At 32.0% G+C, this 16044-nt stretch overlaps 1 protein-coding gene across 2 annotated transcripts; it reads left to right on the top strand.

Annotated features, from left to right (window-relative positions):
* Positions 1–2834: 2834 nt before the first annotated feature.
* Positions 2835–15730, top strand: LOC129799527 (oligodendrocyte-myelin glycoprotein). 2 transcript variants are annotated; one of them, XM_055843488.1, is made up of 6 exons: positions 2835–3783; positions 5760–6539; positions 13585–14050; positions 14108–14383; positions 14462–14960; positions 15020–15730. In XM_055843488.1, exons 2-6 carry the CDS (start codon positions 6484–6486, stop codon positions 15178–15180), a joined length of 1458 nt encoding a protein of 485 aa, XP_055699463.1. In that variant the 5' UTR covers positions 2835–3783; positions 5760–6483; the 3' UTR covers positions 15181–15730. The 2 variants fall into 2 exon arrangements, with proteins under 2 accessions (XP_055699463.1, XP_055699465.1); XM_055843490.1 differs by having other exon boundaries at positions 2838–3172.
* Positions 15731–16044: the final 314 nt, after the last annotated feature.

Raw genomic sequence — 16044 nt, 5'->3', positions numbered from 1 at the left:
GGACATCCGGAAATATCGGACATTTCTTTTATTTTTACGAAATCCATACATTTTTTTTTAGTTTCTTCGTTTTCTAGAGGTTGTAGAATAAATAAATTAGGATAGAATCTTAGAATAAATTCGTGTAAGCAAGAGACGTTCAAGAAAGTTTGTGTCCGATATAACACACAAAGCAATACATTTATATTCAATTTTTAAAATATTAAGAATGATTTCTTGAGAAAACAAGAATGGATAATTTTTTATGGTCGCAAACAAGAAACAACAGCGTATATTAAATATATTACATATCAAACTGTTTTTAGGGTTTATATCCAACATGTCCGAAATTTGCCACAGTTTGACATACAAACAAGACGCTAAACCATATGTTTGTAGAAAATCATTCATTTTTACGCTAAATAATTAACTAAAAGAGACATCTCTTACTGTAGGGAGATGTGGGGGGCACCTTTGAATTGGGACAGCTCCAATTTTAAAATGGAAATGAGCCTTAATGTAATTTAGCTTCACAACCGGTTTGTAGAGCTAAGTTATATCATGATAAGATCCAGTTTTATTTAAAAATAGGAGAAAAAAACTAAATTTAAAGCTGCCCCAATTCAAAGTTGGTCCACTCCCCCCTAATTGGTTAGAGTCCTGCCGCGTCTAAAAGACTTAAACGTCTGAACCTGGACTAAAAGGAAATATTCCTCGTATTCTTACATTGTGTATTGCATACACATTTGTAAATTAAAAAATGTACAAAATAGACAAAATGATTCGGTGCACTTAAATTTTAGGTGTACGGTTTGCAGATGTTATAATTGGTTGGTAAATCGTAGGTTAAATTAAGCTAGTTCAAAACCTGCTCCAAATGGAAATTTTTCGCTACTCCAAATGGAAACGTCATTGTTTTCATGATAAATATAGTACAAAATTACTATATTTATATATTTTCTATACCACAGTTTCATTATTTAGTTAATTTTGCTCCAAATAAAGCGAAAATCCATTCATATTCACATATTTTAATTTGTTATTTTCTCAGAAAAATTAAAAATGTACCTTTTCACCATTGAATTTTTCATCGATCGACCATGTTTTCCAATGAAAAACACAATGAGGTGACTGTTGTTTATTCATTTTGTTTCACATTTATGTCATATTTCTGGCTAATTTTAGTTAAATTAAGTGCTATTCTTTATTGTTAACGGTACGTGAAGTTTTCAAATAAAATAATTACCTATTTCGTGAACAAAAAGGGTTTTTCTGAAGTGTCTGCAAATGCTTCAATAGGAAACCCCGGAAATATGATCTTTTTGGAGAGAATTTTTTATTGTTTTAGATGGGAAAGGATAAAATATCAGGAATAAGAATAAATCCTGCACTCAAGAGCAACTCAACAAGGTTTTGGAAGCCTTTCGTCGCGGTTTCACTTACACTGTTTGTCTCCAGTTAGAAATTTCCCTTGTCTCCATTTGGATTAATTTGTTTCCAATTGCAGAATTTTACATTTGTGTATTTTTCTTGTATTTAAGAGGTTTTCAAATTATATCTAAAGAATTTTCACTAAACAGTAACATTCTAGAAAAGTCAAGGAGCAAATTTATGTAATTCCTTTCAGAAAAAATAGGAACTTAATATGTTGAATCTTCTGTCAAAGTTAAAGCGTCTGGAAATGGTTTTGAATTAGGACATTTATCCTATTAATTCTTTGTGAATTATTTTCGTATTGGGAAAATTAGCCTGCATACGAACTGCTCAGGAACGCCATCTTTTAATAAAGGTACTTCTTCCGTGCCCCCTTTACTAAATTTCTTTGTAACCAGCGCGCAAGTGCTTGACCAGATTAACCTGAAAATTGTGTTTTTAACAAGTATTTTCTCAAGCACAGGGCGCGGTTTGGCGCATAAATCAACGACCTCTGTGCCATAGACCCAACACTCTCTGTTGATCGACTGAAGCCTTCAGTTTTTTAACTCAAAGAATTTCTTTGTAAATTCAATTTATTTTCGGAAAAATCAAGATGGCGGCTTTTTTCCGCCAATTTCATTTCTTGTGCATTTTTGTTTATAACTGCAAATTGGCTTAACCGATTTCGACAAAAATGGCATCATTGGAAAGGTCTTGATTTTGTCTATAGTCTAGCATCGATATTTGTTTCGCGAACTTTGAAATGTACAGTTTTTAGAGTAAAGTTATTATAAATCTCAGTTTATGTAACTAATTTTGCTTTCACTTGTATTTTGCAAGTGGAATACTGCAGTAAGCACCATTAAACCCTCTTCCCAACCCATGAAACATTCAGAGGGTCAGCTGAAATATATCCACAAGACAGAAATTACTTTCAATTCCTCAAGTTCATTTACTTGACTAAGTAGCTGCATGAGAGAGTCATTGTATTTAAATCTCTTGAGATGGTGTGTAAAACATAGTAAGAAAACCATTGAGAAGCAAAGAAACAAATTGCATTTTATCTTATTTTCTTTTCATCATACGGCGTCCTACATCCCACTTCTCTTCACCTTTATCGCCTTTCTGTATAGAATTTAGCGGAGTTCTAAAGATTCTTTTCTTTCTTGTTCAAAGAGATTTCTTCTCCAAATTTTTTAGTCCACTCTCTTCATCATCATCTTCCTTCTTATCCCATTTCTTATACAGATTATTTCTCAACTTTTCTCTCTCTCTGCTCCCTATACACTTTGGCGCGCATTTTAGTCGTTTGGTTCTCTCTCAAAGTTGAGAGAAAAACATATTCTCGAATATTATGTGTGCACACACAACACATCATCAAAAGTACACACAACATACAGAAAATTATTATCGGATCGCCTTCGACCGTCGAATAGTTGCCCCGTCCGTCAGTCAGTCAGTGAGGCTACGACCGTTGAGAATGGTGCTCTAGGAACGTCTCAAAAGTTTATATTTTTATCATTATTCTCCTTCGGAAAAGGAGATTAAAAAAAATCAACTAGAAAACAGGAACATCCCAAAGCACCAAGGACAATAAAAACTATTACTCCAAAGCACTTAACATAATTTCTCTGGGAAATCAAAAACATTAAATCATCCCAAAGGAGACATTCATCACAGTAAAATCATCGTGCTTAAATAAATTGAAACATGAGCTTCAAAGTCTCATTTCAAGTGATTGTGTTGAGTGAGGAGAAAAACATTTTCAAGTGATATAGTGAGAAATTGTCTATAAATACGTAATTTTACTATCTCGTGTGCTTTTTTTTTTACTTCATCCGCCACAACTATTATAACAAAAATAACAGCCATTGAACCGATAAACCCTCATTGTGTGATTCAGTTCATTGAGAGAAGATTAACAACTGTCTTAATATCTGTGGGAATAGAAAAAAAGCAGCAACTGAAGAATCCTGGAATAAATTGGTGTTACTGAAGAATCTTATATCGTGCACCTCTTGTGATAAAACAATACGATACTTAGATTAGGTCAACAGAGAGAGTGCGATGTAATAATTTGTTTTCTCAGTAAAGAAAAGTTGTTAAGTAATCCTCCACGTGGTTGCACAAGATCATCAAATGGTAAAAATAGCCTTTACATCAATTACTCAGCAATGAACTGCGGTGTTCATAGTATCACGATTAACCATCAATTGTCACCGTAAAGTTATAAATTCCGCGAGGTTGCTAAAAAGAAGTGGCATAAGAAATAACCGAAACACTTGACTCATTTTTTTCGCAAGAACCGGCCTCATTGAAACTTATCACGCTGGTGTTCTTGGTTTTATTTCACCGGCAAAAGAGGCAACACAAGTGTACGAAAAACCGGTAATTTATCTCACGAAGATATTTCGCACATTTTAAAATAGAATGGCAAATCTAATTTTTCTAAATTGGTAATTTTTAACACTTTCTGTGGGTCACGGTAAATGTCAAGTGGTCAAACGCTTGCTTCACGATGCAAGTGTTACAAACAAGTACGAATCCTTTTATAGGTATACTGAGAGAAATCCGAAAAAGTTAAAATAACATTTCGGAAATGTTAATTTTACCCTGCAGTATTGATCCGAAATCGGTGTAAATATTACCCTTTTTAGGTGTATTTGGGGTTAAAGTTACTCTTTTTCATGTTGATTTTACCCTTAAAAAGGTGTAAAACTAACATTAAAAATGTTGATATATTTTTACACCTAAAAAGTGTTAAAATTATGAGGAAAAAAAGTTAATCGCACCCTCCTTTTTTCTCAGTGTACGAAGAATTATAAGTGTTCGAATTGCATCCGTGAGCTTGACTGCACTTTAAATCCACATTTAAAATGAAGGACAGCCCTATCCTAAATTAAATATTGCTGGAATTCCTTTACTAGATATTGTGCGGTATCATTATTATAAGATTTCTTCAGATGCTTCCTTTAATCAAGATGGAATATTTTCAATTCTGAATAAAAGAATAGTGATACAGTGCGACATTACAATGATTTAATTAAAATTTGAAATTATAAAGAATGAAAATGATTTAAACAAATCATACTTTAAAGATTAATAAAAAAAGATGGCACAAAAATTCAATTTATTGCGTAGTGGCACTGCTTGTAATTTCGGACACTTTGAGGGTAAAGTTGGACACTACAACTGTGAGTTCAACAGTGAGGTGAGGTGAAGACTAGGTTCTATAAACAAAAAAGTATTGCCTTTGCAAACGAGATCAAATGCCAAAAATCTTTAAAGAGTCCCAGAAAGGCAAGGGAATGTGTTCATCTGCGCGTCACAATCAACTTTCTATAATAAATATGGAAAATTTCCGGGATCCAATTCAATTTATTCTCTCACTATGTTTGATTGCGGCTGCCGACTGACTTCACTACCGATTTCATCAGGTAAACGGCAGAGACCACTGAATCACTGATCGTATATACCAAATTTTGCACATGTTATAACAGTTTTACATAAATAAATTATTTAAGATCCTTGGAACATCTTACGCTCCCTCCTTATAAGCAGGAAGATGAATAAATTTTAATTATTGAAATGCACGAAAATGAGACTTCTATTATGAAATATAAACTGTCCAAAACTGAAACTGAAGTGTCTGCAAATGTTTCAATAGGAAACCCCGGAAATATTATTTTTTGGAGGTTTTCTTATTGTTTTAGATGGGAAAGGAGAAAAGACCAGTAATAAGAACAAATCCTGCACTCAAGAGCAACTCAACAAGGTTTTGGCAGTCTTTCGTCGCGGTTTCATTACACTATTTGCCTCCAATTAGAAAATTTCCCTTGTCTCCATTTGGATTAATATGTTTCTAATTGAAGCATTTTGCACTCGCGTATTTTTCTTGTATTTAAGAAGTTTTCAAATTATGTCTAAAGATTTTTCACTAAACAATAACATTCTAGAAGAGTCAAGGAGCAAATTTATGTAATTCTCTTCAGAAAAAATTTGAACTTAATGTTTTGAATCTTCTGTCAAAGTTAGAGCGTCTGGAAATGGTTTTGTATTAGGACATTTACCCTATATTCTGACAAGTCGATTTTATAACGACTTATATGACATGTCAGGATATGTTATAATAATTAATTCTTAGATTTAATTAAGCAAAATCCTCTTATTTATTCCCATTTTTGACTATCCTGGAATTTCAGGAGCAAAAATATGACTTCTGATTTACTGATCCATTTTGACGAATTTATTAATAACTAATTTGTGCCGTTCTCTTTTAAAATGTGCGATATACTCTCTAATTACCTATTTTTAGCAGAGTATGTGTATTGAAAGAAAAATTGTGCTACGATTTTTCATTATAGTGCATACACGTAATATCAGACGAGAAAATTAAACACGCTCAGCACAGCAGTGAATAATGCTTAGAATCGCAGGTGAACAGCTAACATTTGCGAGAGATTCATCGAGGTAATGCCGGGTGTGAGCGGTATGGTCAGAAAGAGAGAGAGTGGCTCAGCAAATTAATTTGATAAGATAAAAGAAGAGCCTAAAACTTGAGCATACACAGTGTATTTGGGGTACAACAAAAAAAAACCATCTCGACAATAAAAGTAATATAGCAAATTATTAAATACATCTAAACCCTCAAATGAAACTCTAGTAAAATAAACGTGAAAAGTATGTGAGAGTATAAAATCCAACCACAAAAAAAAGCTCTATACATCAAGTATGATAAGGAAAAGGCAACATTTTTGTGGCTCAGACCCCTTACAATCTTTGATATCGCACATGAATTCAGTGATTGCGTGAAATTGATTGGTGCCGGATGGTCAATCCATCTCTTCGTATTCTTCACCCCAAAAGAGAACCATCATCGACTGAATCAACGAAAAAATTCACAGCAATTCTTCAGTGAACTTCAATCTTTGCGTGTACATCAATTAATTGATATAATTAAATTCCTTCGTTTCAAACACCAGAGTTAGAACAAATTGCTCCAATTCCTGACCAATTTGTGCAAAATTGTGAAAAGTTACACATTTATTCTCCTCTATAACTTTTGGAAGCAAGTGCATTATACTGAAAATGGATTACAAATTAACACTTGGACTGATTGTATTTGTAGGAATTTTATCAATAAGGTGAGTAATATAATGTATATAGTCACTAACCCAACACATATGACTCAATTCCATGAGAAATTCTTCACATGATTCTATTTTCAATTAAATATTTAATGGGAAGATTTCCATCTGATTGTAATATTTTCCACAGTATGGTGTCATTTTATTTCACTAAAAGGACCTCTCAATAGCATTACAATAGTCAAAGACTTTTTCTCTCCAATAACCTCAAGTGAACTCATGAAATTATTCACTCTGTCTTCATTTATGATTCACTGACTTCCCAGATTTATTTACTTTTAAATTAACATTACAGAAATTCGAAATTTAAATTTTGATTCAACCAACTTGAAAAAATTAGTCACACGACTCTAACAATAAATTCAAGCTTTGAGCCTTGTCATTTACCAAAGGTTCATTGATATAGCAATTAAATTACTTAATTTTTCTGACTCTACATTTTGCAACTGAAATTTATGAGTAGCTCTTTATACTTGATAAGAAATCAAAAGCGGAAAATATTTGATAGATTTGTTCGCCATCAAGAAATCTCCCATGGAGGTGTGGCACGTTACACTAGAAATCTCTACAAAATCTGCAAATTTTTTAAGCTCGTTGGAAGTTGGAACAGTTTCAAAACAATTACGTAAAAAAAGTAATCTTAGAATAGGAAGATTCAAATCTCATTTTAGATCTAAACTTTTTAGGGGGATATCGATTATTCTCATTGATAGTAAACTAATAGCCGACTTGAATTTGCAACGTAAAATATGTTACTCACGAAATTGAGCTCTAAAATTTGTTTAAATTTTTGTGGTAATTTAATACTCAGACGCAAATTCACAGATGATTTTTTTTCATGATGACCAATTTTCAAAAAAAAATTTGTTCACTTAAATTTTTAACAGAAATTTTGGACTAAAAAACTTGGAAAAAACAATTTGGGAACAGTTGCTAGCGCCACACGCGAGCGAAAGTAGTGCCCTCATGCGGAAGAAAAGCTGGTCAATATCACTAAATTCTAAGAAACTATTTTTATTTTCATATTGTTATGACAACATACTTACAAAAAATCAAACTTGAGAAGGAAATAGTGAAAAATATTGGAAGATAATGAAGAAAGTGAAGATTTGCGCATAGATGCATTCATTCATCTTTTGCCATTTATCGTAGGAAAATATCAAAATAATCAAAAGCAGCATGATATTAAAACTAAGTTCAAAAGATAACTTTTTTCAAGCTGCTTGCATTTATGTTCTATAAGATAATTTATTAATTAACTCAGCATTTCCACCTATCATGATTATAGGTTTATTTTATTATCCATTATCTCATTAAATATTGTAATCGAAGATTAAGTCATTTTTATGAGGGGTATCATTGTTTTGATTCAACTTAGAAAAGATAAACGATATTATTTAATTTTCAATAATAATATCATGTGATAAAATTTACAAAATATTGTTAATTATTTTAATTTTGTCTTAAGAAAAGCTAGGATTATTGCAATATTTTCACAAGAACAACTTATGTACTTAGGGGAAAGTACTTTCCCTTCGAACGTTTATGCCTTCGAATAATGTGAATCTTCTTTTATTTTTTTCCATGAGACTTACACAGTGGGACCTCGATAGAGTCAACTAATTATTTCCAGGCCTGTTGACTCTATTGGATTCGTTGGCTCTATTGGAGTTCGAAAAAATCAATTAAAATGTGAAATTTTGATGTAAAGGGGTATTATTTTATGTTTTTACTAGATAATTGATAAATTCAACACACGATAGTAGAATATTTTATTAAATTAATCCATAAATGCTATATCCTCTCCATTTTATTTTTCATTTTTAGGAAAATACGAAAATACCATTGAATCATTCCAAATAACGGTTTTTCAAGATCAAAGGTTAAAAAGACACTAGAGAGCGCATTTATCAAGGAAATGGGGTCATGTTTGGGGTCGTTGGAAAGGTCTTGGAATTTCCTATAATACTGAACCGGTTCCAATGGGTTTTGAATCGGTAATGAACCGGTTCTAGTCTCTAGAGAGCATGTTTCTCAACAGAATGATATCAAGTCTGGGCTCGTTGGAAAGGTCTTGGAATTTGTGACAATTTTGAACCGGTACTAATAGGTTATAAACTGGTAATAGAGGAAAGCGCGCTACTTCGGGAAATTAATTTTTTTCTCTTTGTTTCTTAAGGATTTCACCCATACCTTATTTCTGAAACTTTTGCGGCATTGGCCTACCTATTAAAATATAATATTATAATGGACTAAATTCATTTAAAACAAATTGAAAAAAATGAATTGTGCGAAGCTTAAATTGTCCGAAGGTAGCGTGCTTTTTCCTAGACCGATTACTAAATTTTATCCGAAATTCGATTCTATTACTCCTGAACAATTTTATACGGTAAACAGTATATGGTGTGAAAGTTCTTTTTTTTGTAAAACGCCAAAAACATATTTATGAGTCTATATTGCGGATTTTTATTTATTTATTTTTGTATTAATCCAAAAATAGCTTGAATTAAAAAGAATCATGTCGTTACTTCCACTATTCAGTCGTAATCACTTCATGATTTCATAAAATAGATATTTATAGGGCACAATAGGGTAATTCTGAGTAGTATAATTGTGAATTTAGAGATTTCCTCAGTGTTTCAGATGGGCAAAAGAAAAAGACTACGAAGGTTGATCTTGTACTTCTTCGTGGTTTTCTTATTCTCATAATCCATCTGCAACTCTAAGGAAATCTCAAAATTAAGATTCCCCAAAATGTCCCCTACATCCGAAATATATATTTTTTATTTTTTATTATTATATTATTCATGTATTCCCAAATTTTCATTTATACTTTTGACATAAAAATCGAAAAAAATTAAGTCAAAGACCATCATTATAATCATTTACTGGAGGGGGCAGTGTTGTACCTTTGAAGTAGGCAATCTTGAAATTGGGCTTTTTGTCCCATTTTTAAATGGAATTGAGGAACATTTGCAAATTATTGAGGTAAACTTTATCATATTAAGGTCCAGTTTTATTTAAAAATAGGAGAAAAAACCATAAATTCAAAGCTGCCCAAAATCAAAGGTGCCCCAGTTCCCCCTAAAGTTTTTTAAACTGAAAATTAATTACGTAAAATTCATTGACAAGCATGAAAGAAAAATGCTTTCTACATGATCGTTATTTAAATTGTGATGCTTTCGTTTGATTTGTTTGTTTACAAAATACATTGCATAGTGAGAAAATGTTAGGAATTAAGCAGTGTCATCGATAGTCAACGTAACATTATTTTCAATTCAATCACAGTATTTGACGTTGATCTTGTTGAGTAAATTGCTAAAGAGTTCAAGGGCAACACACAGAGATCATGTGAGAAATCAATAGTTTGTGCATTATGCAAAATTCATCACTAGACCTTTGTACATACAAATATATTATTCAAAAAATGTATAATTAAATTCACACAACATTGCGTGAATTTTTCACATACATGCGCCCATACATTTTGAACTTATTCAACTACAGCATGACTTTCGTGACAATTTTTTCCGCACTTTATCTCCAAGAAGGCATTTTCCCCTCATTCCCTGAATAAAGAGTCTATGTAAAGTTGTAAATAATGTTGCACACTAAAGTGCCATGAAGTTGAAGATGAAAATTATGAAAAAAGTAATTCCATATACAGTGGAATTCTCTTTTCTACTACCAACAATACTGTTGTATATTAATTAAATATCTTGGCCTCACGTTGATAGTGGTTATTTCTTAATTTTCTTGAAATTATCTTTTACCAAATATGATTGGTAGACAAAATTTTATCATTTTAACAGAAATAAAGAGACAAAAATCTCGAAAAAGAAATCCAAAAAACAATATTTAAAGTAGCATTATATACCTGAGACTAAGAGATGGCCAAAATTGCGCAACGGGGAAATTCAAAGCTAGTGATAAGCTTGTGTTAGCTTATGGAAACTGGGATTCTTCCATAGAATCTTCAGTAGAGTGATTTTCAATAAAATTACAGTAAGATGAAATTGCACACGCATAATTGATCCACCCTGCTCTATATCGATATGACTTAATGGATTTGTAACTTCAGCAGTTTTTTAGGATACTTTTAGTGAGATTAACAACATACTAAAATACGGGGATTTTATTTTTGATTATTTAAATAAATATGAGAAAACTACTAATTCAGTCTAACCCCTGGCTAAGGGTTGACTCCAGTATACTAAGCGCTATATACACAAGAAAAAATATTTTATAAAATTTTAAGATATTGTAATTATTGTAAAATTGGACTTACTAAATTCTCGTAAATCGTATAACCGACAAACAAGTTTCTAAAAGTTTGTACTTTTCACGAATATTGTGCGTAACATGATTAATTTGCCAGAATTTTTAGTACTTTTACAAACATTTGTTTGTATCGTAAGCAAAAAAATGTTCCTAAAATATTGTTATTTGTTCATAAATGTTCAAAAAAAATTTGTTTGCCTGGCAAACAAAAATTTACGAAACAAATGACAAAATTTCACGAACATTTTTTGTGTGTTTACGAACATTTACGAACAAATGTTTGTAAAAGTACAATAAATACTCATCAAGTGATCTTGTTATGAACAATGTGAAAAAATTACAAACTTTTACAAACTTGTTTGTGGGTTATGAGATTTACGAGGATTTTGTCAGCCCCCAATAGGAATTCACAAACATTTACGACCAATTTTATGGATTTTTTTACTGTGTAGGACTTCAAGATAATTTCATGAATTTTGAAAAAAATACATTGAGTCAAAACATAAAAATAAAGTATCTTAAATATGCCGGCTCTCCTCTAAAGATTATTTTTACAGTAATTAACAAAATTATAAAGAAAAAGTTTAGGCTATTAAACCAATATTTCAAAAAGATTATAAGAGTAAAGTACATAATTGAAGTAAAGACCCATAATTGTTTTGCATAATTCCATTAGATAAATAATCTTGGAACTTACTATATTTCTAAAAAATAAATTTAAAGTCCTATATCTAGAAAACAATTAATTTCTTTGTAATTTATAAAATTATTTTTAGAAAGGTCTATTACTCAAAAATCTAGACTATTTAAAGTTGCGTACAAGTAAGCTTATAGTTTTAAGAAGAAATTAACCATATAGTCATGCACTTTTTGCAGGTAAACTTGTCAAAAGAAAAACTATTATAAAAAAAAATAATAATATTTAATTTCGAAGATGATTTGTACTAACAAATTTCGGACAGTTCGTAACATCGGACACTTGATATGCTTCTTAAAATTCCATAGATTTTAAATTTTTCCTTTTTAAACATTTTACAATGCCGAAGAAACAAAAAAAAAACATAGCGTACTGACGACATGCTCTAAAAAAGCATTGGAAAAGTTCCAGGGGGGTAACAATTTTCGAAAAATGTAGTGTCCAATATTGTACACACATTTATTGTTTTTTAAATGTATTCAGAATTATTGCAGAGAAAACGAAAACGATAAATCTCCAGAGGTTGTAAATAACACTGTTAAAAAGGACGTTGCAAGAACTTTCAATTTGTATTTAAAATTCAAGGTGTGTCAAACTCAGAAGATTGGTGCTTACCACCTGTCCGAGATTTGGTACAGTTTCCCTAACATACAAAGGAATATAACAATTTAGAAAGTAACCAGTATAAAAAACCTGGAGTAAAAATGATGGGTGAGATCAAGTTAACGTTTAAAGGTATTTCTTTTTAAATTAAAATCATTATGTTTTTAATGGATTCAAAAATAAATAAATAAGTAACCAAATAAATTTGATGTTTCGAAAGCATCTTATATACGAAATTCTTAACGTTTTGAGAAGGTCTCAAATAATCTCACAAAATAACAAAAATCATCCATTATGTTACTATTCCAATGAAAAATGAAATTTGGATAATATTTTTTGTTTTAGTACACGACCACTGAGGAAAAGGGGATGCGATTAACTTTTTTTCCCCGTAACTTTAACACTTTTTAGGTGTAAAAATATATCAACATTTTTTATTGTTAATTTTACACCTTTTTAAGTGTAAAATTAACATGAAAATGGGTAACTTTAACCCGTAATACACCTAAAAAGCATAATATTTAGACCGATTTCGAATCAATAACGCAGGGTAAAATTAACATTTCCGGAATGTTATTTTAACTTTTTCGGATTTCTCTCACAGTGACTGCTCTCATGTGCTTCTGCGTAATTGAACTCTCTTTTGTGGTTATGAAGCACGACTAGATCTAGGGAGAACAGTCGTGACAAAACCAAAAAGAAGTAAAGTCGATTATGCAGAAGAACATTAGAGCAGCCATGTACTAAAAAAATATTTTTCTCCTTTGCACTTTTCATTAGAACAGCACAATTAAACACCTTTAAAACCAGTTTCTCAAAAATCCAAAGTTGTACAGTAACTTTTTTGAATTGCACTATCATACAGTGAAGTGTGCTAATCCGGGCGCTTCGCTATCTGGATCGTTTATGACTAATCCACTTAAAATAATATTTTTACTTTTATTTCCGTAATATAATCACTACAGTAACATAATATAACTATTCAAGTTTGAGAAAAAGCAAAAATAATATTTTTATCCATTAAATAAGTGAGTGTAATCGACTCATTTCAATCTTGTGCCAACTGGGTTTTTCACTAAAAATTTTCTAACAGTGATATTTTCGCTAAATTTTCGCTCATTTTCTTGTGAAAAAAAGTTTTTTAAATCCAAAGGTTTAATTAAAAGTGAATTAGCGAAAAGGCGACCCAGTTAGTGCATGCTGACTTATTTCAGTATTATCATTATTTTATAAATTTTCTTCAATATTTTTGATAATTTCTTTTATATTATGTTTCTGAATGAAACAGTGAATAATTTTATGGATTTAGAAGAAGTAAAAAAGAATTTCATTAGTCCAAAAACAAGCGTTTAAGTAGCACTCTTCGGAAAACGATCCAGTTACCCCACCTTACTATATAGTTATCTACAGATATGAAAGACTAACAAATAAAATTAATTGTTTTCCTAATTGTCTTTTCAGATTTAACCCAATAAATGCTGACATTGCAGACGAAGATGAGGAATACGACGAGGACTACGATGATGATGACTATCTGGAAGAGAGTGAAAATCAAACTGATAAGGCCCCAGATAAGTGGATGGAAAGGTTAAATGTTACAGAATTGGCGGAAAAAGTACGTGAAGTATTTAGCGAAAAGTCCGTTGAATCTACCGGAGGGGAAATTTTGGATGGTGAAGATGGTGATTCTGGTGGGGAAGTTCCTGCGCAAGAATGTCCTATGGAGTGTTCTTGTCTACCACATTCATTTGTTGACTGCAGTCAAAGGAATTTGACACAAATCCCCGAGAATTTGCCCCAAAACACCTCATTTATCGATCTCAGTCACAATTCAATCACCACAATTCACATTGATGACTTCAGCAATGCCACACATCTTCGAGATATTCGCCTTCATGACAATCAAATAGGATCAATTGATAAAATGGTAAGTTCATGCCGAATCTAATGCTATGTTGGATAGATAATTGTCATATTTTAAAAGGCATTTGCCCAACTAGACCGGCTCGATAGTGTCGACCTGTCATACAATCAACTCAAGCACATCGTTCCGGACACATTCGCCCATTCACTCCATGTCACAAAAGTCAATTTAAGTGGTAATCCACTGGAGATTCCAACAGATGCACCACTGCTGAATTCATCCAGCCTCGAGGAACTTGACTTGAGTGCTTGCAACATCAGCAACCTCTATCTGGACACCTTTACAAATCTAAGTGGTTTAGTTGCACTCAATATCAACAACAATCCCATCGATGAGGTGAGTAGATTCTGCACATTCTGCACAACCTTTTGAAATTATTCCAAAACACCCACTCAATCTTAATTTTCCTTGCAGGAATTAAATGTTGATGTATTCAAACCCTTGGAACATCTTCAGCACTTTCAAAGCGTCGCAATTAGCCAAGACAACATTCCAGATTTGTGTGACAACCTTGCATCAATTGATGAAATTCGGTTTCCAACATTCATTCTAAGTTGTTTTGAATTGGCATCAGGATCAACATTTGAGGAAAGTATAGCTACACATCCGCCATCAACAGTATCCCCACCGCCAACAACTACAACACCGTATATCCCTACGACAACAACAACCAAATCAACCACCTCGAAGTCATCACAATTGACTACAACATCAACCGTTGCACCCGAGATACAACAACACATCAATTCAATGTCTAGCGGCATCAGAAGCACAACCGTGAACAACAGTACTGAGTCTAGTAATACTACAGCAACAACAGAAGATCCCGATTCTGTTGAAACATCAGCGAAGGGAATAGATTCAAGAGGTGTTGTTGAACTATCAGCAGAAACAATCAACAACATCCTCATAGGTAATGATTTCTTTTTTCACGACAACAACTACAACATTTACAACAACAACATTTTACAGGGATCATCATCATAGCCGTTATCGGTCTGGCGATTGGTGTTATCTTCAGGAGAGATTGTTGTGGAATTAAGACTAAAATGTGCCGAACACGAACAAGAAGACCCGCACCAACGGATCAAGTGAGACCAGCCGAAGAGGTGCCACTGAATAAGATAGGCTAGTCACAACCTAAAGGCTAACAGTACTGCAAAAAGACGCTTTCCCTTCTCCCAAGAAGGATGTGAAATCGAATTTAAGAATTTTTATTTGTAAGTACAGTACGAAGCAGGTTATAAAACAGAAGAAACTGTAGGCAGGAACAATTTAGAAAAACAGGATAATTCTTTTAAAACCAAACTTGTAAATAATAGGTTGATAGTCACAACATTAGTAAACCAACGAACAAAATGTTGATTAAAATCAACATTTTTCTCCTTCACATTATTAATAATTTAAGATAAAACACCCTAATATACATATTTCCTATTTTTACCAATTATAATTTAATTAAAAAGAAAATGGTTTTGAAGGACTTTTGAAAGTATAAACTGTGTGAATGATTTAGTTGCGGAAACCAAAATTTGTATAGATAATATTCTTAAAATTTAGACATACCTAAAAGAAAATTATTTGTATTACGCTAGAAAAACATTAAGTAAAAGTGAAGAATGAACGTGGAAACCTTTGTGAAAAAATAAATAAAATAACAAAAACGTCAAGGTAATAAATTAATCAACATGAGTATACCATTTTTGGGAGGATATTTTTAAACTGAGGATTTAAAAATCAATATCATATTTTTGGCAAGGCCTTGTCTTCCGGCCATCAATTTTCCAGCCATGTAAGTGATGATTTTAGATTATATTGACCTTTCAAACCCTACCTTATTCAACGTTAGGTAAGTGTCATTGGAGAGGAATTTATGGTTGGATATTTAACTAGAGTCTGGGTCAGTAATGAATGAGAAATTTTGAAATATCAAGTACCATTTTCGTGTCAACATTAATGTTAAGAACATGTTGAGCTGAGGAAATGGATCGACCTAT

The sequence above is a fragment of the Phlebotomus papatasi genome, chromosome 1 (genome assembly GCF_024763615.1).
Source record: "Phlebotomus papatasi isolate M1 chromosome 1, Ppap_2.1, whole genome shotgun sequence".
Lineage (NCBI taxonomy): Eukaryota > Metazoa > Arthropoda > Insecta > Diptera > Psychodidae > Phlebotomus > Phlebotomus papatasi.
This window is presented reverse-complemented; position numbering and strand designations above follow the sequence as displayed.

Coding starts and splice junctions, on each gene's coding strand:
- LOC129799527 (XM_055843488.1), top strand. CDS start 6,484: ATGGATTACAAATTAACACTTGGACTGATTGTATTTGTAGGAATTTTA. Junction 6,540..13,584: donor GTAGGAATTTTATCAATAAG/GTGAGTAATATA, acceptor TTGTCTTTTCAG/ATTTAACCCAATAAATGCTG. Junction 14,961..15,019: donor AATCAACAACATCCTCATAG/GTAATGATTTCT, acceptor AACATTTTACAG/GGATCATCATCATAGCCGTT.